Source organism: Cajanus cajan, chromosome 4 (genome assembly GCF_000230855.2).
Source record: "Cajanus cajan strain Asha chromosome 4, NIPB_CcT2T_4, whole genome shotgun sequence".
Lineage (NCBI taxonomy): Eukaryota > Viridiplantae > Streptophyta > Magnoliopsida > Fabales > Fabaceae > Cajanus > Cajanus cajan.
In genome coordinates, this window is record NC_138520.1 from 653,415 (window position 1) to 677,587 (window position 24,173).

At 31.9% G+C, this 24,173-nt stretch overlaps 2 protein-coding genes across 3 annotated transcripts; one reads left to right on the forward strand and one right to left on the reverse strand.

Moving 5' to 3' along the window:
- Nucleotides 1–457: 457 nt before the first annotated feature.
- On the reverse strand, nt 458–11,632 carry LOC109817186 (E3 ubiquitin-protein ligase UPL3). 2 transcript variants are annotated; one of them, XM_020382402.3, is made up of 18 exons: nt 10,418–11,631; nt 10,022–10,132; nt 9,777–9,893; nt 9,458–9,628; nt 9,218–9,379; nt 8,797–9,045; nt 8,519–8,640; nt 7,012–8,440; nt 6,415–6,510; nt 3,752–5,326; nt 3,418–3,642; nt 3,231–3,335; nt 2,437–2,517; nt 2,268–2,336; nt 2,045–2,173; nt 1,733–1,855; nt 895–1,133; nt 458–690 (listed from the first exon to the last, which is right to left on the reverse strand). In XM_020382402.3, the coding sequence occupies exons 1-17, from the start codon at nt 11,255–11,257 to the stop codon at nt 1,068–1,070; spliced, it is 5,670 nt and encodes a 1,889-aa protein (XP_020237991.2). In that variant the 5' UTR covers nt 11,258–11,631; the 3' UTR covers nt 458–690; nt 895–1,067. The 2 variants fall into 2 exon arrangements, with proteins under 2 accessions (XP_020237991.2, XP_082929986.1); XM_083073860.1 differs by lacking the exon at nt 6,415–6,510 and having other exon boundaries at nt 10,418–11,632.
- A 2,423-nt stretch (nt 11,633–14,055) lies between these two features.
- LOC109817192 (synaptotagmin-2) lies at nt 14,056–23,937 on the forward strand. Its single transcript, XM_083073861.1, has 12 exons — nt 14,056–14,310; nt 14,667–14,765; nt 16,687–16,737; nt 16,838–16,961; nt 17,614–17,732; nt 17,835–17,936; nt 18,993–19,067; nt 20,772–20,848; nt 20,961–21,207; nt 21,331–21,687; nt 22,086–22,214; nt 23,637–23,937. Exons 1-12 carry the CDS (start codon nt 14,200–14,202, stop codon nt 23,763–23,765), a joined length of 1,620 nt encoding a protein of 539 aa, XP_082929987.1. The 5' UTR covers nt 14,056–14,199; the 3' UTR covers nt 23,766–23,937.
- The last annotated feature ends 236 nt before the right edge of the window (nt 23,938–24,173 follow it).

The following is a 24,173-nucleotide window of genomic DNA, read 5'->3' on the forward strand; positions in this document are numbered from 1 at the left end:
AAATAAAAGTATCTTTAAGCCTAAACACTGTCAAAGAGTTAGGACAGAAATTCCATAAATAAAAGCGATCGTTGTTAGATACTCCATGTCTTGCAAACTAGTCAGCACACCAGCAGCATGTACACTGGAAAATAAGGTCCATGGAAGTGTTTTGAATTCAATTTTCGAAATAACAGCCTTTGATTTTTTTTGTTTTAAGAAGTTACTTATAATTTTTGAAAAACACAAACTTTATAACATCATACTTTAAACAGCTATTTAAAAACCATTTCTTCTCCAAATGACATTCAAACAAACAGACCCAAGTAATATGGTATATTGTTTAAGTTTCAAGCAAACATGCTATTGATTTACCTACGTGTGCAGCTGTAAACGTAGGAAAATTTTACATCAGCATAATTTGTCCATGTGATGCGTGATTGTGAAAATTTTACATTAAAACCCCAAATGCCAGAAGTAACCAAAAAATATAATGAGATTATAATGCATAATACCTTAAATTATTTCTCTTCCCTTTTACCATTTTTCGTACATGCTAACTGCCAATAATTGGACTTACAAACATTTTTTTTAAAATAAAGAAAATCAAAATTTCATCATTGCTATTTTATTTACAAGTTCTAACAGGTAAAATTAAATAAGAGCTCCGTAAATTCCCCTACAGTTTGAAAATGTGGCGGCCCGATTCAACTGCAATTTATGGGAGAAATTCTTAGTTTGTCAAAAATAAAGGGGAAGAATATGAAAATACGACTTATATACATGCAGTCAGCCACTTCAGCCAAATAAAAGGTAACATAATATAGACATGCTGCAGTATCGAAAATCTAGTTTATCTCATCATAACAACAGAACAGACAGATACAACCTTACCGGTAGAAAAGGTCAACTCACCTGAACAATTTCACAACCTTGCAATTTGCATTGAGCACGGAAAATGAGACTTTTATTCGAGAAGCGACGAGAAAAGCACATCGAACCAAAAAATAACTGAGCCTCGAGAATAAAGTCAATAAACCCTGTTTCATCTATTAACATACAGGGTAAGGTTGGTTAGTTTCAGAAACTCATGATAAATCAAAGGATCCCTGGCCTTCATTGATAGCATATAGTAGCTTCTTGTGCATAATTTCCTGTTGAAAATTGGACATCATAGATTAATACTAGAAAATGCAATATAGCATAAGTAATAAACATGCGTAGTTGTTCGTTAATTTCTTTTATATACCAAAAGAAATTAACAGGCGTAGTGTATTCTGGAAAAATAGTCGCCAAGTTTTGCCAGGTTTCTAAAAGAGCTTTTAAAATAATAAGCAATGGAATATAAAATAATAATAATTAGCAATTATTTTCCTTGAAGAGGAGTGCAACCAACACACTAACTTAAAATTCATTCAAAATTACAAATCACGGGATTCATTAAAATAATGTGAGACTCGTCAAGTTTTTATGGTTTTCAATAATGCTTAACTTAAGAGAAAAAATGTTCAAAAGGTTGTGTTAAAGAATGTTCCTAGAATTAATCCCAACCAAACATGGACATGAAAGATAATATAATTGATAACACTGATGCAACAATATTATTTGGCAACATTTTAATTGCGCCATTTCCCTTCTGAAGAATAAAACAATAGAAACTAGGAAAAACATATCTTTCCCCAAACAAGGTGTAAGGAAAGGTTGTGAAGACATTGTGACGAAAAATCATTTCAAGTATGCCGAATCACAGTACCTTGGTAGAGTAAGGAGGAAGCTTCAGGTAATTAGCACATGTCATCACACTAGGCAAGTCATCATCTGCTGATTCGGAAGGTCCATTCCCATTAGATGAAGTATTAACTGCAGTTGATGAAAGCTGCACCAAGACATGCAAAAAAAAAAGATAAAAAAGAAGGCATAACATAATACAATAATAAGAACAAAAATTAACATGCCTAGATAACTATGACATTAATATGCCAAAATATATATATATATATATATTAAAGTACAAGATGAATAAGCCACAATTCATCACATTATCAAAAGAACTATCTATGAATACCTTCCTCACAATCGTTAGTTTTGGATTCAGAACTGCCAGTCCACCAGGTGGCAGCCTAGGTGCACCAGTAACAAATTGACAGAAGGCACGTTGCTGCTCCGGTGTGAACTCTCCCATAATTTCAAGCAACTAAAAATTGCACCCAACAGGATAAGCATCATATATAGTTATATCTCATTTCCACAATACACAATATTCCTTTTAAATAGGATAAAAACCATACATTAACAATGGCAGGGCTCTTGGCAGTGTACCCATGGTCGAATTTTATATGATCAGCAAGTGTCTCGGCCTGCAGTAATATTTTTTAACAAAAAACTTATGATTTTAATGCCTAGTTCAAATATTTTAACTACTGTTAAAAAAAATAATATAATGGGGGCAAAAATCACCTCCCACAACTCCCTGCGGCCACATAGCAAGTTATCTAATTCTTGAGGAGTAAAAATTTGTAAAGATGAGATGTCAAAAACCTGCATTAAACAGCACAATCATGCAAGTGATGTTTAGTTTTCAACTCAATAAAATGAGCCGATTAACTAACTACAAGAAAGTCTAACATCTACCCATCCATTTCGCAAACAATGTCTTCTGAAAGTCAAAATTTAACACCCAATAAATGAATATTGCAATCTCTATATATTGGGCAGAAAATTATAGTTGATTGGGAGCCAACACAAGAACAGGAACATGTATTTTATAATCTTCCATGCGGAATATTCAACCATCAGATCAAGGCAAGATATATACAACATTATTTAATATATCAATAAAACACCTAATAGCTATTAATGTATCAGAACACCTCACTTTAAGAAGTTCAATGACATGTTACCACATTAATGTCATGCATCAGGTAAACTCATCCCTAAATCCTAAACCCTAAACCCTAAACTCATCCCAATCTACAACTACAATAATCTCATCCGGTTATCCCACTAGGTGGGATCAGCTACATGGATAATACAATACAACACCATTGAGCGAGGATCAAAACCTAATTCTCAAGGATGTGGTAGGAGACAAGCACGGAAAGTGGGAATAAACAAAGAAGACAATTTTAATAACAGATACTTTCCACTGGAAAGGGGATGGGGGAACATCTCGTTTTAGAAAAACAAGATACTCCACACCACCAATGTCCACACTTTTAAGTTAAATTAGCTAATCAAGACCAGCATAAAACCTGGTTAAACCCTGCTCTAAATGCTTCTATTTGTCGCATGATTCCAGTCTTGACAGTTGCATCAACCACCAAGGATATGTACTCCTCCAAATTGTTGATATCAACCTGAAAATTTAAGGGGACGTTAAAGGAATTTTATTCACAAATAACCAAGATCTATAAACTAGCTTGGACTTTAACTCCGTACAATTTCATCTGCTGGTTTCAAGGTGTATTCAGGATAACCAGGAAGTGTAAAATCTAAGCAAAGTTCTTCAATTGGGGCACCACGAAAATGTAAGTTAACACTTGTATCAGTATAGCTACCACCAGTAGATTCTATATAATGCTTCCGACAGACAAGGGCATTCAACTCTTGCAAAGTTTTCCCAAGCTCAGCATCAATGAACAGAATGTCATGCAAATCAAGATCCTGCAACAAATTGAAGGTTAGATCTATAGACTAGTAGAAAATAAATTGACATTCAGATTAACTATACATATGAAAATGGTTAAAACATCAATATTAAAAAATAACATACTTGACTGAGAACAAGTTTATAAAATGCCACTGACAATGGCAGATCCAATAGTCGTCCATCTTGAAGAGCTTTAGCCATTACGCGACCTAGCAGCCGGAAATACTCAACAACTTTTGAAAAGTGGCTACCCTCTGATGCATCAGAATTTGTAGGCCAAGGCCGAGGAAACAGCCCCAGAGGAGCATGAACAAGTTCTCCATCTCCAGCCAAATTAGGCCCAGAGCCTTCACTGCTTTTCATTTTCTTTTCATCTCCATCAACTTCCATTTGATATTTCTCTGAAGAATTAGATCTCCACATCTGCAGTCCAACTTTTTGCAAATCATGACTAAGGATTGTATAAAACTCAAGGGTGGGTCCCAGGCCGGTGCCAACTTCACCGAAATATTCTACTTCAAGTACAGCTTTTTGGCTAGAATACATCTCCATAACTTTTGCAGCAGAATCCAAGACACGATTTCGAGAGACACGAACCTTTTGGCGCTGCAATCTCCCAACTCTCACCTCTCTCTCAGTTGTTGATCCATGACCATCAGCACCTTGCTGCTGCTGAAGTCGATTCAATGCACGAGATAACCCAAATGCAGTAGAATAAAAGTACTGTCGTCGGGTCTCAAAAGGAAACAAGAAAGGGCATGCTTTAGTCAACTGGTAACACCATAAGGGAAGACTACCACTGCATAGCGCAAGTGCATCTTGTATTTGCCTAGCCAATTTTGGAGTAAGCTTACCACTTATGAATTGTTCCGGAAGCACCCTAGCACCAGTTGTAACACCTAGCTTGTCTAAATCCAAGATTTCTCCCTTAGCAAAACTATCAGAAACCATTTGGGCCCTCAAACGAGGAGCAAGCTGGTTCAAACCCTCCAGCACACGTAGGAGTGCCAAAATATTGTAAGTGGGATTAGATTTTTCTAGATCACAGGGCAATTCTCCCTGCAATATGCTATCTAGAACAGATGTCTGATGCAATTTAGCTTCTGAGCTAGAATTTGAGGCAGAGCCAGATTTGGCAGATTTTGAAGTAATTGAATTTGACCCTCCTGTAGAGGCCTTATCTGACAGGTTTTCTGCCCTCTGATAAGTGATGGTGTAAATATCACCCCAAAGACTGTTTCCATCACCAGATACATAGTCACTGCCAGCAAATCTCTCATCATCATCTTCATCTAGCACAAGCTGCCTTTGAATTGCCTGATAAATAGTCAAATTCCTATTAAGCTGTTTCCCACCAGCAGTAAAAATCAACTTCGGAGGATCATTAGAACTACCAAACAACAGGCGCCCATGCCTATCTCTGCCTCCCCTGAAACCTCTGCTATTAGTATATCCAAGTCCAGCCATAGCAGCAGCAGCAGCAAATGACATTCCGCCCCTTGAGCTAGATGAATACCCACTCCTAAAATCAGCAGAGTCAGATACCCTGGCTGTACCAGCTTTGCTGCTAGAACCTGAGGCTGCATTAGTCTGGCTATCACTTGTTGCTGGAGCAATAGTCTCCTCAGCTGAGTCACCCAATTTCACGTCATGTACTTTGTCAGGCGAACATACAGGAAGAGAATCATCCCTCAGCACCTGCATAAAAATAAATAAATAAATAAATAAATAAAGCTGATGATGCATTAAACCTGATGCTAGCATGTGTTCAACTGAAAAAAATGATAGCCTCACTGCATTAGTATCCAATATTGGAATCAACAAGTAATGATGATTACAAGTGAGTAATTATTAAAAATATATGAAACAACAATACCATTTCTGCTTGATAAAATTCAATAAATAGAACAATACAGCTGAACCACATGGTAGAATCCAATCTTAGAAATAACAATAACACTTCTATTTGGCAATACTCCATTGCAAGAATGGGGACACAATAAATTATATGATAGTTTTCAATCTTGGTAACTACCAAAGTGGTCAAGATTGATATCCAGCCTAGGATAAGGAGGTCTGCAAGATTGTAAAACAAAATGAAAAGTTGTATGCGTATGTGCATACACAGAATATATTAGGGGGACTATAGATTAAACAATATAAGCAAACATAAAATAGAAATTTCATAAAGATAAAATCCAAAACAAGTTATAATTAGTCACATACATAACACAAGGTTTGCTAAAGTTCAAACATAACAAATCCAGATGTCCACAAAAGAAAATACTTCAAACATAATTCAGAATCAACAGATTTTTGGATCACATAAGATTGCACAATCTCACCAGTTAAGCGATGCTAATCACAATCTCATAACAATCCCACTCTTTTAAGATTTTACATGTGACTCACAGGTCACAGAGGAAAATGGCCCCAAGATCATAAGATCATGCAATCTTGTGATGATTTAATTTTAGATCACAATCCAGACAACAATAGGAACAACTAATGCTCATGATGCCAATGATGGTTGAACTCTATAACTACAATAGTAGCATTTATGATTGCTAAAATCTTCTAAAAAAGATGGAAGAATAACAGTAGTGGAAACAGATACAATGACAAAATACAAATACACTCGGAAATTTAACATATGAAGAGCCACATTAAATCTGAAGAAAAAACAAAGGCATTAACCAAACCTAAATGCTTAAATCATAAAAGAGATAAAAATAAAAGTATAGCTGCAACAATAAGATGAAATATTAGCAGAAGTTGTAACACACATCTTCATGGTCTTCATCGTCATCATCGGAAATATCATCATCTTCGATCACCAAAGCCTCATCAATTTCAACAGGAGATATATCCAATTCTTCATCCTATCACATAAAGGCAGTGGAAAAATAATATCAAACAATAGAAAGGGCTTAAACATTGAAAAACACCACTCAAGTTTAAGATGCTATGGGAGACACATCAACTGAAAGTATCATTTTAATCCAAAGCCTCATTAATTTCCATAGGAGATATATCCTTTTCTTCCTCCTATCCCATAAACGCAGTTGAAAATAATGTCAAACATTAGAAAAGGCTTAAACAATAAAAGTCAACACTCATGTTTAAGATGCTACAGAAGATGCTTCAGCTGAAAGCATAATTTTGATCCAAACCAGCAAAATAAAAGTCATCAACTAAATATGCCAACTGTCTATAAGATGAAGAAGGCTCACCGATGATTTTTTATCTAACAAGAAGAGGGAAGGACCATAAGCACAAGTACAGACAAAATCAAACAAAGATTAAATAATTCAATGTTAGAAACTATTTTCGATTAAAATTATTCCATTATCATGACTCGTTCTCAGAATTTAGTAGCATACCTCAGAAGTTGAGTCACCATTTACAGGTTTCATTTGAGCATCTTTATCGAGAGCTGCTCTTCTACGCACAGCATTCCTTGTTTGGGGTCCTCGTGCTTCCTCCTGTGCAGGCTTTAATACAGCTTTACCCTTGCTCTTAGATGAGCCCATGCTTTTATCTTGAGATGTTTCTTTTCTAGGTGTATCTCCTATATTAACAGATGATCTGGATCTAGTAGAATGACGACGGTTAGTGGATGGAGTATAAGAGGAAGGGGATGAAACACCTGCTCCTGCAGGAGTCGTTCCAGATTCAGAATTTTCAGCAGCTATAGTAGACTTTTGACCAGATTCACTACGCTGGACACGAGCCCAAAGAAATTCCTCTATGGCTGCTAAACTTGCTAAGGGATCAATCAGTACAACATTGGATGAATAATCCCTAAGTGACTTTTCACCCTGGGCTCGACAGAGGCGTAGCTTTAATGGATGAGATAATGCACTTAGCCCAGAGGAGAGACGTGCACTTCCACTAGATGACCGAGATGAATTACTTAGCATAACAGGGAAACGCTCCAAGGAGGACAAAGCATTTTGAAGCTTCTGAACCAAGACAGTCATAGTAGTAACAGCCCCATTGTCAATGCTCAAAGGTAGTGCAACAGCTACAAATGACTTGAATCTTGTAAGTGCCTGTTGGCGAAGCTTTGGAATACTGGTTTCTGAGATTCGATCTTTAGAAAAATATCCGCAAGAAAAATAATTCAGCAAGGCTTCAACAACACCACTACCAATAAATTCAAAAGTAGATACACCATCTCCTTTACCAAGTTCCTTTAGCATATCAGATATCACCCCAATCAAATACTCTTCTGTGATGGTAGAATTATCGTCCAGACCAAATCCAGAAGCTTTAACTTTTCCCTTTGCCTTAGCTCTTTGGTCATCAACACTGGTGTTCAACTTCGTGCAGAGACTTTTCAGATGCAAAAGATCATCACTAACTCCCACTTCAACAGACCCGGAATCAGAAGGAAAGTACTTGTCTTTAAAAGCCCTAGCAATGGAGCCAATGGATGCACGGATACTAGAATTTGATGTTGGAGTTTCTACAGAACTTGGAGGCAAACCAACATTTACTGGAACTGGACTTTTCAAATCATCCACAGGGCTAGCATCGTTATTTGAATTACCACTGCGCAGGCGATAGCGCCTAGCACAAGATGAAGTTCCAGATACAGAATCACTCTCCTTCTCAGCAGATGATGTTTGTGTAGATATATTGGTTGAATTTCCAGCCAAAATCAGTTGGTCAACTGCATGGACCACACCTTCTCTGACAAACATCTTAGAGAAAGTTCCAGGAAGCTTTTCCATAAGAATTTCCGAAATTTGTAAGGCAGGAACCAAAACATGCGGATCTTTCCATGCTAACACGCCAGCTAAGAAACTATATCATCCAAGTGACAATGCATAAGTTTTCTACTGAGAACATAAGCAACAATAACCCAATTGAAGTTCTAGATACCTTGATATATTTGTTGCACTCAACAAAGACTGGATCATCTCAGCTGTGCTGAAATACATCAATTTTCCAATGACAGAAAGACATTTGTGGCGAACAGGACCATTGACACTAGCACCATATATCTATTTCAAAATAAAGACAAAACCTATTAACAAGTCACAGGAATGGAGGAATGAAGTAACGGGTATAAAAAAATAGCCCAGCTTTTTGCAAATTTATAAATAATTCACAAAACAAAATTTGAACATTTTAACAATTAAGTAATTTAAACATTGAACCTGCATTAAAACTGGGAGGAGATCCATCCCAAATTGCTGAAGTAACTCAGGCTGATCATTTAATAATTTCTCACGAGCCGATATCTCGTGAACATTTCCATTTGTGTCTTCTTGTATTCCAGAACTGCCAGAAGGAGATTTTTTCACAACAGACCCTTTCACAAACAAGTTCGAGCTGACAGGAAGGGAAATGGTTCCTTGTGGTAATGGAGGCAGAAGTTCATTTGCCAGGTTCACAATCTCAAATATCTAAATATAAGAAAAGAGAATTAGGATAAATTAATCTTTCACAAATCACAACAAGAAAACTGAAAAGTTTTCAAGGATTTAAATGATGAGATCAATGTCACAATCTATCAAAATGGACCATGGAGAGGTAAAACTATATAATAAACCAAAAGTATTACGAAGTACATTATACCTGATCTGCTGGCCTACTCAATGCAGGGGAAACAGAGGTGTTAGAAGAAACACTGGAACCAGATAGTATATCTTTAAGAATGCCACTAATTCCAAGGAGGAGCAATGTTTTAGCTCCGAGAGGGGACCCACTTGCACATGTGGAAAGAAGGCGGATCAAACCCTGCATGCACCAATGAAATCAATGGAACAGCCCACCAAAGGTAGAAATATCAGAATTAGTAGCAAAGATTGCACTTACAGTATATGTTGGAGTGCTGAGAGAAGCCTGTCCACCTCCAGGACTGCTGGTAGAAATGAGAGAGGCAGCTTGCGTTACCAGTCCGTGATTACACAATTCATCTAATTTGTCTGGAGATGATGCGAATGCTTCAGCTATTCTAGTCAAACAAACAGAGGCATGTTCCAGGACCTACAAAAATTAAAATTGAATATTGTTAAGACACAATTAGATAACTAAAAACATTGACTGTAGGGATCATTATCTAAGCAAACACAACATCCTTAAAACTACTTGCATTTTCTATTTTAGGACAAGTATGACAACAAAACATGCTTACCTTGGAGTCATGGTACTGAAGGAGGTTTGTCAAAAGAGGAACAGCTTCCATCACAAAGTCAGCTGCATCAGGAGGAAGCTTCTTGCACATATTTGCAGCAGTAGACAATGCCACACGCTGAAAACATGCAATTATATCAATATATGCTTGCTGATTAACAGTAGTAAATGCAAAATGAATCATCACCCTTTGAAAATAATAATTAATAACCATCCTTAGACGTAAGGATTTCATTGATGAGTTACCTGAACACCGGTAGAGAAGAAGTCCAAGTAAGAAAGAACAGCCATCAGAGCTCCAGCCCGTAGACAGGCAGTTGGGTGCTCCTGAGAAATCTTCTTTAGAGCTTGAAGAGACTGTTCATGTCAATAATCACATCTATCAGAATTCAGAGCAGAGAAGACCAAGGTGTATCAAATAATAAGAACCTCATTTCAAGACGGGCAGTCCATCTCCAAACATACTTAAGCAATTGCATACCCTTAGACAGAAACCAATCTAATGTCAAGAACTTCGAAACCTAGCACATCATAAGACATATTTCTAGAAAGAATTCAACCTAAAACACCTCAACTCAGCATTTGTTCCAGATTCCATATACATTTAACTAATGCCATAAAAGATATTGACTGGAAAATAACCTGCTCCGCCAAGTCCATATACTCTATTGTAAGTAGTCTTGCGCAGAAGATGGACACTGCACCGTAATGCACAACAGCAGCACAGGATGAAGGAAGCACATCACACAAATGGGTTAGCGCTCTGGCCGCAAGAAGCATAATATCCGGATTGCTCTCGTGATTAAGCAACCCCACCAGCACAGGAACAAATGAGTCAACCGAAAATGTACTAAGAGATTCTTCAGTGCCAATGGAGAGCATGTCACAGAGCTGCGTCAATGCCTCAACCTGACGACCTTCTTCCCCATCAGCACGCAAGCCAGACAAAAGTTTCTTTAGTCTACCACTCTGGTGAGAAGACGAACCAGAACCACCCATAGCCGTAGCAGGAAGCAGATCATCCAACCCAGCACCGAGTTTCCGAAGAAGCCCTTGAAGGGCACTGCTAGCAGATGTGAAATTCTGGGGTAATATCCCCACACCACCTTCACTATCATTATCATCATCGTCATCCCCAACACCTTCGCTCTCCATATTTAACGGCACCCCTCGCTCTCGTTCTCGCTCCACATCCCTAATCCTAACATCTTGTTCCTTCTCCTTCCCTTTATCTGAATTGTCCCTATCCAAATTCTTGCCACGTCGATCGCGGCGAGACCCGGAGGATTCATTGGTGGGGTCCATGAGAGAAGCGGAGTTGTTGTTAGTCCTGGCCGAACGAGAACGCGTATTAACAGCGACGGTGTTTGGGATCGAAGCGGAAGAAGAAGAAAGACGAGAACGCTTGCCGGAACGAGTGGTAGACGATGATGAAGGGGCAGCTGAGGAAGCCTCCGCCCGCTTCCGACTCCGAGTTTCCATACAAAAACCCCACTCACCCTTCAATTTCACACGCCTCTCCCCGATCGATTAATCCCTTGCATATCTGTTCTCTCAGGTAAATGTGTTAAATCGACGAAAACCCTAAATCCAAGAAAAATCCCCAATTGGTACTCGTGCGAGTACGAAAGCTTAAATTATTGTCTGAATGAGAGGTATTCGATCAAGTGTACGGACAAGAAGTATAGTGAATTGATATTTGATAATGATAATCTCCCGTCGCGTCTAGTCTACACACAGGGAATTGTTGCAATGAAAACCCTAACTAAGGAGCCAAGGAATTAAAAAGGAACAAAACAAAGACATAGCAGAGAAATGCCCCTTTTATACGTAACTTTCTTTGCACAAGGGGGATCCACTCGTCACTCTAAAACACCGAGTGAACTCGCTTGCTGGAGCACGCTTTTTCCGTCTCCTCCCTCCGCGTCGTTTTCAGTTATTAAAAAATATCACCGAAATTTTTTTAAAAATTAATTGCTAAATTACTTTCGTTTTTTTTCTTCTTCTTTTATTTAATTCATTTAATTCATTTCTTTTATTATTGAAAGATTCAATGATGTAACCAAATTTATTTTTTAAAAATAATACATGCTGTTAGTGATTTTTAACTTTAAGAAGAATAAAAAAATTATAAGAACATCTCCGATGTTCAAATTTATTTTAGGTTCTTAGTGTTTTTTTTTTTTTTTGGTTCTTTACTATTATAAAATATTTTTTATTGGTAAGAACTTGTTCTCGAGAGATATTGCATAAGAACGGTTTTTACATCACACCATCCACGTCATAATGCTCCAATAATAAATTTACTAGTACATATAAGAATATGATAGAAAACTCTTATTAAAAATGACTTAAAAATTAAAATTAAAACTCACTTATTTCATAAGGTTAAAAATTTATTTAAAACTTCTTATCTTTAATATCAAATTTCAATATTTTAAAAAAATAAAACAATTAAAATTATATAATACTAGCGTAAAAAAGATATTATATTTTTGTGTATTTTGTAGTTATAATTATAAGAGTAATTTTTGAACAATTAAGTAAAAAAAAATCTAAATAAAAATGATAAAAAAAATAAAGTAATATGAGAGATAATTATAAGAACAAATTTGTTATAAAAAAAATAAGTATACCAGAAAGAACAATTCCTTTTATTATTAATATAAAATTAGAGATTAATTAATTTTCTTAATCAGACCCTGTTAACTTCTTTTTTATTTATATATGCATTCAAATGAAATTAAATTTTATTTTTTAAGTAAATTTTTAAACTCAATACTTATAAATAGAAAAAGTAGTTGAAAAGAAAATTAGTTCCATGTAGACATTTATTGTTTACTATATTTATTATAAAAATAAAATTAAAAAAACATTGCCGCATGATTTGTTTATGTGACAACATCATATTGATTTTTTTTCCAAAAATGTCATAAAAACATTTAAATTAAAGAAATTATGAAGAATATGATTTTTATAAGTTTTAAATATTTAAAATAGACGTGACAACTAAATTTTAACTCCTGAATATTTATTTGACTTTAAAGTAGAGTTAGTTCAAGGACCAGCTCAACAATATCCTTTTTTATACCTCTTTCTTAAGTTTTATAATTTAAAAATCATCTTTTATATTCTTAAAAAATTATTTTAAAAGATTTAACTCTAAAAAATATATAAATATAATTATTTTACTTCTAATAATATATTAGGTGATCCCTACTTCAAGCCGATTTTGATAAGAAAAACATGTTTTCTTCTAATGGTTATATCATGTATTACTTTGGTTGCTAAAATGTAAACATTATCATTTATTAGAAGAAAAAAGACATTTCGCTTCTACACGTAGTAGTTTGTGTTAACATATAATTTTTTTTTTTAACAATCATGATCGATTATTTGATTATTTATTAATTTATTGAGAATAAAATGGGTAATAAAGTGTGGATGTAAAATGAAATTATTTCCTCTGTTATTAGCATAAATGATTCCAAAAAATACACCTTACCCTCAAAAGTATAGTTCATTCCTTCATAATAAAATTGTAGTTCCATTATTTTTAATTTTATCTTTAGTTTGCTTGTTTGGAGTACAAAATCAAATCACATTGACTTGAATAAAAATAGTATAAATTTATACAATGATAATTTTTTATTAGGGTCAGATCCCTGGATTAATATGGTTGTATAGGCAAAAGTTAAGAGTTAACAAATAATTATTAGCCATAAAATGTTACCGAATGAATTTAATATGGTTATTTCGAGTCGTTTTTCTTTCTTTATTTTTTTTATTACATTGCACAAGTGTAAAAAAAATTATTTATTATGATGATTATGAACCATGTGAGTATGGCGTACACAACAAATGAATAATTAAATAAATTAACTATATTTAAATTTAAAATGCTAAATATTTATGAAATGTAAACTATAATATTTTTAAGTAGGTATCAAAGAAAGTTTTTTTTTAATCAAAGGTATTAAAGGAAGTTTAACTATTAAATACACCAAACACGTATTTAATAGAAAAATATATTTAATCGTCATAGCGTGTGACTTTTTCTTTAAATATATAATAACATGAATAAAAAATTACATAATAATAACTATACCTGATAAGAATAACATGATTTTTTTTAAATCCTTAGTAATAACGATAATTAATAAGAATAATTATAATTATTACTATAACTTGTTTTTTATTTGTTTGATAGAAATAGTCTTTTTTTTAAAAAAATGGTTTGCATTACACGTATAATTAGTTTAAATGTAGGAATGGTGATCCGACGAGAGCTCAGAAACCTCGAAAGTAGCGCATTGTGAAATGATTTTAGTTTTAGTAAGAGAGAGGGGAGAGAGGGAGAGAAGAAAAGAAAGTGGGAGATTGTGATCAAAGTGAGTTTGTTTGAGACTAGTTTGAGGATTGAGATGGGTTTTTTCGGTACCATTTTTGGATTTTGTGGTTTTGGATTTGGTATTTCCATCGGTCTTGTTGTTGGATATTATCTCTTCATTTATGTTCAACCTGCTGATGTCAAGGTATGCATAACATGTTTATTAGCACACTATCTTTTGTTTTGCATTTCACCATTTTTTTTTTTTAATTTCTTCACATGCATAATTTAGTCTAATTTGATTTATTTTGCTCATTTTTGTTGATTATGGTCGAACAAGAAGTAATTCTCAATAAGTCGTTGTAAATTAAAGTCATAGATGACAATGTTCCCTTTCTTTTGTTCTTCATTGGTATTATAAAACAAAAAAAATGGGATAACATTGTACCATGATATATACTTGAAAAGGCAATGAGAAAAGGAATTTGATTGTGAATCTTTGAAATTTTGATATTTTTTTGTGTGCAAATATTTAAATATTGCATTAATTGGTATGAACAGGATATTGAAATTCAACCATTGATGGAAGAAGACTCGCAAACTTTGCAACGAATGATTCCAGAGATCCCACTTTGGATAAAAAATCCCGATTTTGATAGGGTAAGCCATGACATATATTTGTTTTAATTGAATGAACAAACTTAAACGTGAGATTAAACTCGACTATTTTAATGAGTCAAATTCCAGCTTTATAAACTTATCATTAATTGGTCGTGAAATACTTGTCTATTTAAATTGATGATTATTTAGTATTTTTTTATATTATTTATAGGTTAAATACCTCTTTTGATCCCTTACAATGTTTTTTTGTTTTAATTTAGTCCCACTTTAATTTTTTGTCTCAATTTGGTCCCCAATAATTTAAATCGTTCCAATTTGGGACTTCCATCTAAATGATTTAAACAGAATTAACTGGTGACCACGTGGATGTCAGGTGGATGCCACGTATATGTCACGTAGGTGGATCCAAAAATACTTGAATACACCTGGAACTAGAACGGCCCGTTCTAGTTACATTATTGGTGTGTAAAATTTGCACCTGGAACGGGCCGTTCCAGGTCCAAAATTAACACATCAACAGTATAACCAGAACGGGCCGTTCTGGTCCAGAATTTCATGCACAAAAAAACCAAAATACAAAGCATTTTTTTAGGGAAAATACAAAGCATTTCAAACACTATATTTAGTAATATTGTTAATGAGGATTAATAACTTCAATCGTTAAACATTTGGGCTATACAGTATATCATTAAGGATGATGCAGTGTATCACTAAGGACAATGGTAACAAGTTTTATTTCATTGTTAGTCAAACTGGAGTGAACCACTTACTACCAAATTGACATTATACAGTCAAGGATAAAACGAAACAGTGTTTTTCCTTAAAGTCATTGACGATGTACCCCAACAATAACAACATGTTCTTGAGGAGGTACCCCTAAACCCTGAATTTTATTTTCAATTTTTGAAATACATTGCGGCATTTTAGTTAAGCTTTTGAACTGGATAAATTCAAATCAAATAAATATTTTGGAAGGTCTTATCTTATTTGATTTTTTTATAGTTTTATTCATAAATGAATATTAATTTATTGTATTTTATATTTATTATATATTTATTAATATAGATATAATTACAAAAATATAATAAAAAGCATGGCGTTCTGGAACGGGCCGTTCTGAATTCAGAACGTCCCGTTCTAAAAGCAAAACGGCTCGTTCTAAAATCAGAACGACCCGTTCTGAAACGTTCTGGTTTCAGAACGGGTCGTTCTGGTTTCAGGTTTTTTCAAGAATTTTGGCGTCCACGTGCGCATTCACGTGGCATCCACGTAGATGTCACGTGGCCAACAGTTAACTCCGTCTAAATCATTTGGACAGAAGTCCCAAATTGCACTAATTTAAGTTATTAGGGACCAAATTGAGACCAAAAATTAAAGTGGGACTAAATTGAAACAAAAAAATATTGTAAGGGACCAAAAGAGGTATTTAACCTTATTTATATATTAATTATGAAAATATGTAGAACACGGTTGAAAACATTAAAAAATTTGAAGTTCATTTTTTAATAGTCAAGATAAGTTATTAAGTCTTTATTTGTTAAATATGCTATGAAAATGTAATAGTGTACACTTTTTGAATTACACATGCAATGTATAAAGTATGTGTGTTTATATGTTTATCATCATTCAATATTAAAATATCTATTAAATAGTAAACTAATAAAGCTAAAACAAATAGTTTCAAAAAATCATGATAAGAAAAATAAATTAAGTTATAAATGAGTTAAAAAAAATTAGTTCAAATTTAGTTTATTTAATTATTTGGTTGGATCAAACTCAAATTTTTAGTTAAATTCAATTAAATAAATGAGTCAAGCTTAAGTTACTTTCTTTTTCACAAGTCAAACCTAAACTTTAAGTGTATGACTTAAACTCATTTATACCCGTATTGTTATCAATCTCATTGTTAGTGTATATTGCAAGTTTTAAGACATCTACATTATTATTTATTTTTTTGTAGCTTGATTGGCTTAACAAACTTGTTGAATATATGTGGCCATACCTTAACAAGGTATATATACTTTTTTTTATTTTATTTGTTTGCCTTTTATCAATTAACATATAACCTTTTGTTTCACCTTTTTTGTGGTTAAGTATGTATTTTTTCGTAGGCAATATGCAAGACTGCAGAGAATATTGCAAAACCTATAATTGCTGAACAGATACAAACATACAAAATTGAATCAGTTGAGTTTGAAGAGCTCACACTAGGGTCCTTACCACCAACTTTTCAAGGTTAGATAATGTGGGTGTAATATTTTCACATATAAGGACATTTTAGTACTTTTTCTTAGACTTTATATATCAAAAGCGAATTTTTGTTTATTTTTAAAGGGATTTAAATCTCAATTTTAAAATAAATAATGTTTAAGGAGAATGATAATAAATTAACAATTGACAAAGTCATTCAATTTATAAAGAACAATAAATCATCTTAAAAAAATCATCACATGTTTAGACATAGTTCATCCTTCACTTAATTTTCTTATTGCAACTCTAATATCATTAATCTTAGTATTCTTAAATATGAATTTTTAAATATTAAGTTTTGAAAATCAAAACCCAACATGCTCATACTTTTTGAGCTTAGGTAACTATGTTGCATATTAGTTTTGTTAATACTTTCAAAATAACTTTATCTATTAAAGTATGTTTTTTACTATAAAATCCTATTTTGAATTTTACTCATGAGAGACAATTGAAAATTACTTTATTTGTAAAAATGACATTTCATTTCTTTTTAAAAAATGTTCACTATATGTTATTTTTGTAGATATGGTTTATTCAATTATCAACAACTTGTGTGATTCTTTATGAATTTTCTTATATGCATAAAAAAATATGAATTGTCTTATTTTTTGTTGAATTCATATTTCAATCATAATAGGAATGAAAGTTTACGAAACTGAAGAGAAAGAGTTAATCATGGAGCCTTCTATAAAATGGGCAGGAAATCCTAATATCATTGTTGGGGTTAAGAAATTTGGGTTGAAAGCAACCGTCCAGGTGATTTGTTTATTTTTATTGAGTGCCTATGGAAGTAAAATGAGGTGTAAGGAAGGGAAAAGTGGATGTTTATTGATGCTGAAAGTTTTAATTAATTTTCAGGTGGAAGATTTGCAAGTTTTTCTAATACCTCGCATTACTTTAAAACCTTTGGTCCCAAGTTTTCCATGCTTTGCCAATATTTATGTGTCTCTTATGGAAAAGGTTTGTATTAGATAAGCTTATTATTTTCTCTACTTGGTTACCACATGAATACAAGTAAAGCATTTTACATGCATAATGCATGCAGACTATAATATTTCATAATATTATAATAATTGTGGTGAATAGTATCTAGGTACATGTGCAAATTTTGGCACAAAAAATAATTATTAATTCATATTAAAGTTGAGAGTAGTCACCTAATAAATGATATGAATTTTAGTTGTTATTGGTAAAAATAACAACTAAAAATTTTATTGAAAATATAATGCAAGATATTCTTATTGAAATTAGTTGAATTATAAATAAACATTCATTTTCTTCCATTACCTGTATTTTGCATTTTCATTTTGTCCCTTATATTGTTGTTGAAAATCTTAATGTCTTCATTTGCGAGGAATGTGTCATATTTGATAACTTATTTCCACATAACTCAAGTAAAATAGACAAGCATTACACTTAGTATATCATAAGCAGATTTTGTTCAAATAACATTTGTTTTCTATCCTTTTTGATTGTCTAGCCAATCAAGGTTCAGTAATGATTGTACATATTTTGGATAGATTTTACCTTATATAGCAATGTAATATAATGGCTTATAGTTGTATGCATGTCTTGATGAATGTTTATTATTCACGTCTAGATGTAATATAATGATTTTGTTCAAATAATATTTGTTTTCTATCCTTTTTTGTTGTCTAGCCAATCAAGGTTTAGTAATGATTGTATATATGTTGGATAGATTTTACTTTGTATGATGGTAATATAATGATTTATAGTTGTTTGCATGTCTTGATAGATGTTTAATGTTCATGTTATACGATGTTATTAAAACTTTCAACATTTTATTCTCATACATAATGAACTTGTTTATTTTATTTTGAAAGCCAAAGATACTTTATATCCAAAATTGACATCCACATATAGTTATTCTCTCAACACTTATTGTTATTGTTATTAACTTATTATAACACTTAAAGGCTACTTATTGTATTATTTTTTTTGTATATGCTTTACTTACCTTTCCTTTCATTTACTTTGTCACATTTCATTATGTAGCCACATGTTGACTTTGGGCTAAAGCTAGTAGGGGCTGATCTTATGTCTATTCCCGGCCTTTATAAATTTGTTCAGGTGCATAACCATACTTTTTGTATTGGATTATTTAATCTTTGTCTTAATTTGGTGGTTAAAGTTTAAAGTAACTTATATTTATCTTGTATTCTTAAAATAGAAGTGGTCATCTCTCTATGTGGTAAATAGTTTCACGTGGTTGAAATAATACAATAGTTACTTAAATATATCGTATTTTGAAGCATTTAGTATACCATTTTTTTAGGACACAATGTTGACTATTGATTGGTTGTGTATATATTGTCTATGCAAAAAAAAAAAAATGAATAGTAAGATGAAAGTATTATTGTGAAGTATTATTGGATTTTATATGCATTTGTCAAAAAACATTAAGTAAAAAATAAATAACAATAAGAATAGATTACACTTAAATACCTTAAGATTTATTGAGATGACAACTAACTTCAAACTTATTCAAATATAACATTCCATCCATTTGTATCAATTAAATAACATTTTTTAAAACAAATACAAACATAATATTTTAATTAACCAAAATTGACATAACAACATTAACAAATGTCAAATATTTTACACTCACACTATTTACTCTCTCTCTCTTACTATATGGAGTGAATTTTTGTTAAAGTTTATTTTACTATTAATATGTTAAAATTTTAATTTAACTCGATAATATTACTATGTTTAACATCTAAATTGTTGAATTTTTTCTCCTATTAGTAGCATATTATGAATTTTGGTACATTTTTTCTGTGTATAAAATATGCTAAGATAATAAATATTTTTCTTTATTTTGCATAATATGAACGATTGACAATAATCATAGTGACCAATATATGACAATATAAGGAAGATGATAAAAAAATGACATTAAAATTATGTATTAAAGCAATTTTTTTGTCTTTTAACACTTTAAAAAATATGCAAATTTATTTTTTAATATGTCATATGTTATATTAGGTGTAAAATCACCAAAATAAATTGCTTTGGTAAGATTGGTAGAATTATAAAGTTTGAATACTAATGGAAAAAAGGTCAAATAAAGAGAAATCAATAAAATATACAATGATTTATGAGAATATGCTATTTCTTTATGAATTATGAGAATATATAATACTAATGGTATATTTTAGGAGGACATATTTTATCTTTTTATTTTGAAAGACTAAAGAAAAATATTTTTATTAAAAGAAACTTAAACATGGTTCATGTAATGCCAACTTGGGTGTAACAAAGTACAAGAGAATAAAAAAAAACTCTTAACCAAAATATGCAACCATAATCTAGCAAACTAATAGGAGTTACATGACATTAAATTATTCTTTAATTTAGAGGTTGAGAATGTTTAATCAAATTTTCCTAAATGTTTTATTAGCTACTACAAATGGGAAGTATAATATTAGAGTAAGTTTGAAGTATAGTATCATATAAGTAAACCTCAAGGCAGTGGAGTGTAAATTATTCTAATAGCAAATATGTTATAAATTAATACCTATTGCTAGGGTGAGCAATAAAGGAAAAAAATGCAATGTAGACTTGTATAGTTTTTAATGATTAATAGTTTCAATTTGTCCCTTTACAATTCATTCATTGATGATATAAATGAAGAGACTTGCGAAATTTAAAAGTGACTTGTTAGTGGTAATTGGGTGGTGCATTTATTTTTACTTTTTATGCTTAGCTATTGCAAAATAATTGTAAATTTTATGACTTTTAAACTACTTTAAAGATTGTTGTTTTCAGGAGCTTATTAAAGATCAAGTTGCAAACATGTACTTGTGGCCTAAAACCTTGGAAATTCAAGTTATAGATCCAACAAAGTATTCTTCTGCATTTTTCTTCCTAAAATATCTTTCATTACATGTTCGCAACTATTTTTGTAAACAATTATTTTTATGTTTTTTTTATCTTAATCACTCTATTGGATTCTAGAGCTTTGAAGAAGCCGGTTGGAGTTTTGAATGCAAAAGTTATAAGAGCAATGAAGCTAAAAAAGAAAGATCTTCTAGGTGCATCTGATCCTTACGTAGTTCTGAAACTCATTGAGGATAATTTGGCATCCAAAAAAACTACTGTGAAGCACAAAAACTTGAATCCTGAATGGAATGAGGAATTTAGTTTGGTTGTTAAGGATCCAGAGTCTCAATCTTTAGAGCTTCGTGTCTACGACTGGGAGCAGGTTTATATATATATATATATATATATATATATATATATATATATATATATATATATATATTAAAGTTTTATCTTATTGTTTATAGTTATACATATTGATTGAATATTATTATTGTATGATTAGGTTGGGAAGCATGATAAGATGGGTATGAATATGATCCCTTTGAAAGAGCTTGTGCCTGAAGAGTCTAAAGTTTTTACTCTTGACCTCCTAAAAAACATGGATCCTAATGATGCTCAAAATGAGAAGTCTCGTGGACAAGTTGTTTTGGAATTGACATATAAACCTTTCAAAGAAGAAGAATTAGCCAAAGGTTTAAGTTTTGACCGAGCACAATCATTAGCAAAAGCTCCTGAAGGGACTCCTCCTGGTGGAGGCTTACTTGTAGTTATAATTCATGAAGCTCAAGATGTTGAGGGAAAGTATCACACTAATCCCCATGTACGTCTTATTTTCAGAGGGGAAGAAAAAAGGACCAAGGTAATAGACCGCCTACAAGTATCATACTTTTACATTTTTTATAAAATGAATAATTTTCAAAAATGTATCTTTGCTGTAAGATTGATAGTTAAAAATATTTATACATTATGATTTTTTTTAAAATTATAATAACATCTCATTAGTTATACTTTTTTTTTTCATATGTATAAGAAATATTAGAAATTTTCTCTCAACATAAATAATTGAAAAAAATAAATTTTTATGTGGTAAATCCACCATTACTTGCATAGTATTTAGGAGGAAGTAGATTGCAAATGTTTTTATATTAAAATATTTGTTTAAATAATAAATATATGTTACACTTAATTTGAGTATAAAGTTAGTTTTTCTATGTTATGATACCGACAATGATGCATGTACTTTATTACAATTTATAGATCATGAAAAAAAATAGGGATCCAAGGTGGGAAGAAGAGTTTCAATTTTTGGTGGAAGAGCCTCCCACAAATGACAAATTACATGTGGAGGTGGTTAGCACTTCGTCAAGAAGTCTTCTACGTCAAAAGGTATATAGTTCACAATTTCATCATTAAACTTGTTATGTCATTACAAAAATTAGAGTAAGAAGCATTTAGTTGTGAAATCCATCAAATGTTTGTGACATAAATTCTAAATATATAAATGTATGTTACAATGTAAAAAAAAATAAAGAGAAAAAAATGTAAAATGAAATATGATTAGTGATTTTCATGTTAAAAAAATCAAAGCATACAAAATTGACTTAATTAGTTTGATGAATTGTTATTTTGATTATGTGTAGCAAATAGAGGAAGGAACAATATATTATTTAGGCCGATTGAATTAAATACATTGTATATCGAATAATGTTATCAAATTAAACTTGTTTTACTTTTAAATATTTTATAGAACTCTTTGTTTATGAACTTTGAAATATTTATTGGATTTCATTTTTATTATTAACATAGAAAAATAAAATAAAAATGAATTGTGAAATTTCCTTTTTTTTATTATTTTTTTTAAGGAAATGGTTTTTCAAGATACCATAGTTAAACTAATTTTGATCGAGTAAATTCTTGTATTAATAATTGAGATTTTGGACCATATTTTATAGGTTTTGAAAATTTAAAATTTTCTATTTGCTTTTGACTTTTAATTTTATTTTATGATCATTTGTTATTGTAAAAGATTAAAATGAATATATTGTTTTATAAAGTAAGGAACTAAGATTGTTAATGAGGCTAAAATGATCAACTATTACAATTTTGATTAATAACATTGAATGTACTTGTCTGAGAGGCACATTAGTAATCTTCTCGTAGTCTAAGATTGAACGAGAGCTTCAAGCGAATATTCCGGTGGGGAGCGGTACTTGCAAAAGGCACTCCGACGCTCAAGTAAGGACAAATGCAAATATCGTTAGTAATTAATGAACGGTGACGTTACCTTGAGATGTAAACTATTTATAGTGACATTAATGGGCCCTACCCTCCATGAGCCTTGTACTAGGGTTACCAGATTAGGTAATACACCCTTAATTGACTTACACACATGATTAACCTTTAATCACTACTTAGGGATGATTATTGGTTCCATAAATTACTCCGCTCAAGTCCTTTCGGCCATCGAGGGTGCCGATCGGGTGTCGGCAACCAGAAACGTCGAGTTTAGCCGATTTAGCGCGACTCCTTTCGGCCCCCGACTGGGCTGGTTTGATGTCGGTGGCCGATATGCCTTCGTGGAGACAATCCAAGTATAGTCTATTTAGCCACATATTGTGTCAAACGATGTGCTAAAGGGTATGGCCGAATGACCCTACCTGTACATTGAGTTTCACTCAAATTATTGCATGGTAACATTTTTGAAAAATAATAGGGCTTGGGTAACTAAAAATATGTCGATCTTTTACTATTTTATTTTTTATGGTAGCTCAAATATGATTTATGGTTTTGTTGTCCTTTCATTATTAGGAATCATTGGGTTACGCCGACATTAGTCTTGCGGATGTTGTTGCCAATAAAAGAATCAATGAAAGACACCATCTTATAGACTCCAAGAATGGCCGCATCCAGATAGAGATACAATGGAGAGCCTCATAAGCTGATTCATTCTTCACATACTATTTTTCTTAGTTGAGCAAAGTGCATTGTAACCGATAATTATTATTTTTTTTAAAAATTGTTCTCTAAATTGATCTTGTATTAGGACATTTTTATGCACTATCTTAAATATTTTAAAGAATAATAGAAAATAATCGACATTTATGATTGACAGAGAAATAAAATAATTGAACACTTTTCTTTTTGATATTTATAAATAAGTGGCATTTTTTTTGTTATGATACTTAATTTAGTTAAAGTTAAATTAGAAACAATCTTGTTAGTAAAATATTTTATGAGTTACATGAATAATAATAATAATAATAATAATAATAATAATAATAATAATAATAATAATAATAATAATAATAATAATAATAATAATAATAATAATAATAATAATAATAA

What these genes read in the sequence shown, in the direction of transcription:
- LOC109817186 (XM_020382402.3), bottom strand. Translation starts at nt 11,257, where the DNA reads ATGGAAACTCGGAGTCGGAAGCGGGCGGAGGCTTCCTCAGCTGCCCCT. An exon ending in ACGATGAAGACCATGAAGAT is followed by an intron (nt 5,327 to 6,414) that starts GTGTGTTACAAC and finishes ATTTTTATGCAG; the next exon opens with GTGCTGAGGGATGATTCTCT. An exon ending in AACTAACGATTGTGAGGAAG is followed by an intron (nt 1,856 to 2,044) that starts GTATTCATAGAT and finishes GTCTTGGTGCAG; the next exon opens with CTTTCATCAACTGCAGTTAA.
- LOC109817192 (XM_083073861.1), top strand. Translation starts at nt 14,200, where the DNA reads ATGGGTTTTTTCGGTACCATTTTTGGATTTTGTGGTTTTGGATTTGGT. An exon ending in TGTGGCCATACCTTAACAAG is followed by an intron (nt 16,738 to 16,837) that starts GTATATATACTT and finishes ATTTTTTCGTAG; the next exon opens with GCAATATGCAAGACTGCAGA. An exon ending in GGTTGAAAGCAACCGTCCAG is followed by an intron (nt 17,733 to 17,834) that starts GTGATTTGTTTA and finishes ATTAATTTTCAG; the next exon opens with GTGGAAGATTTGCAAGTTTT.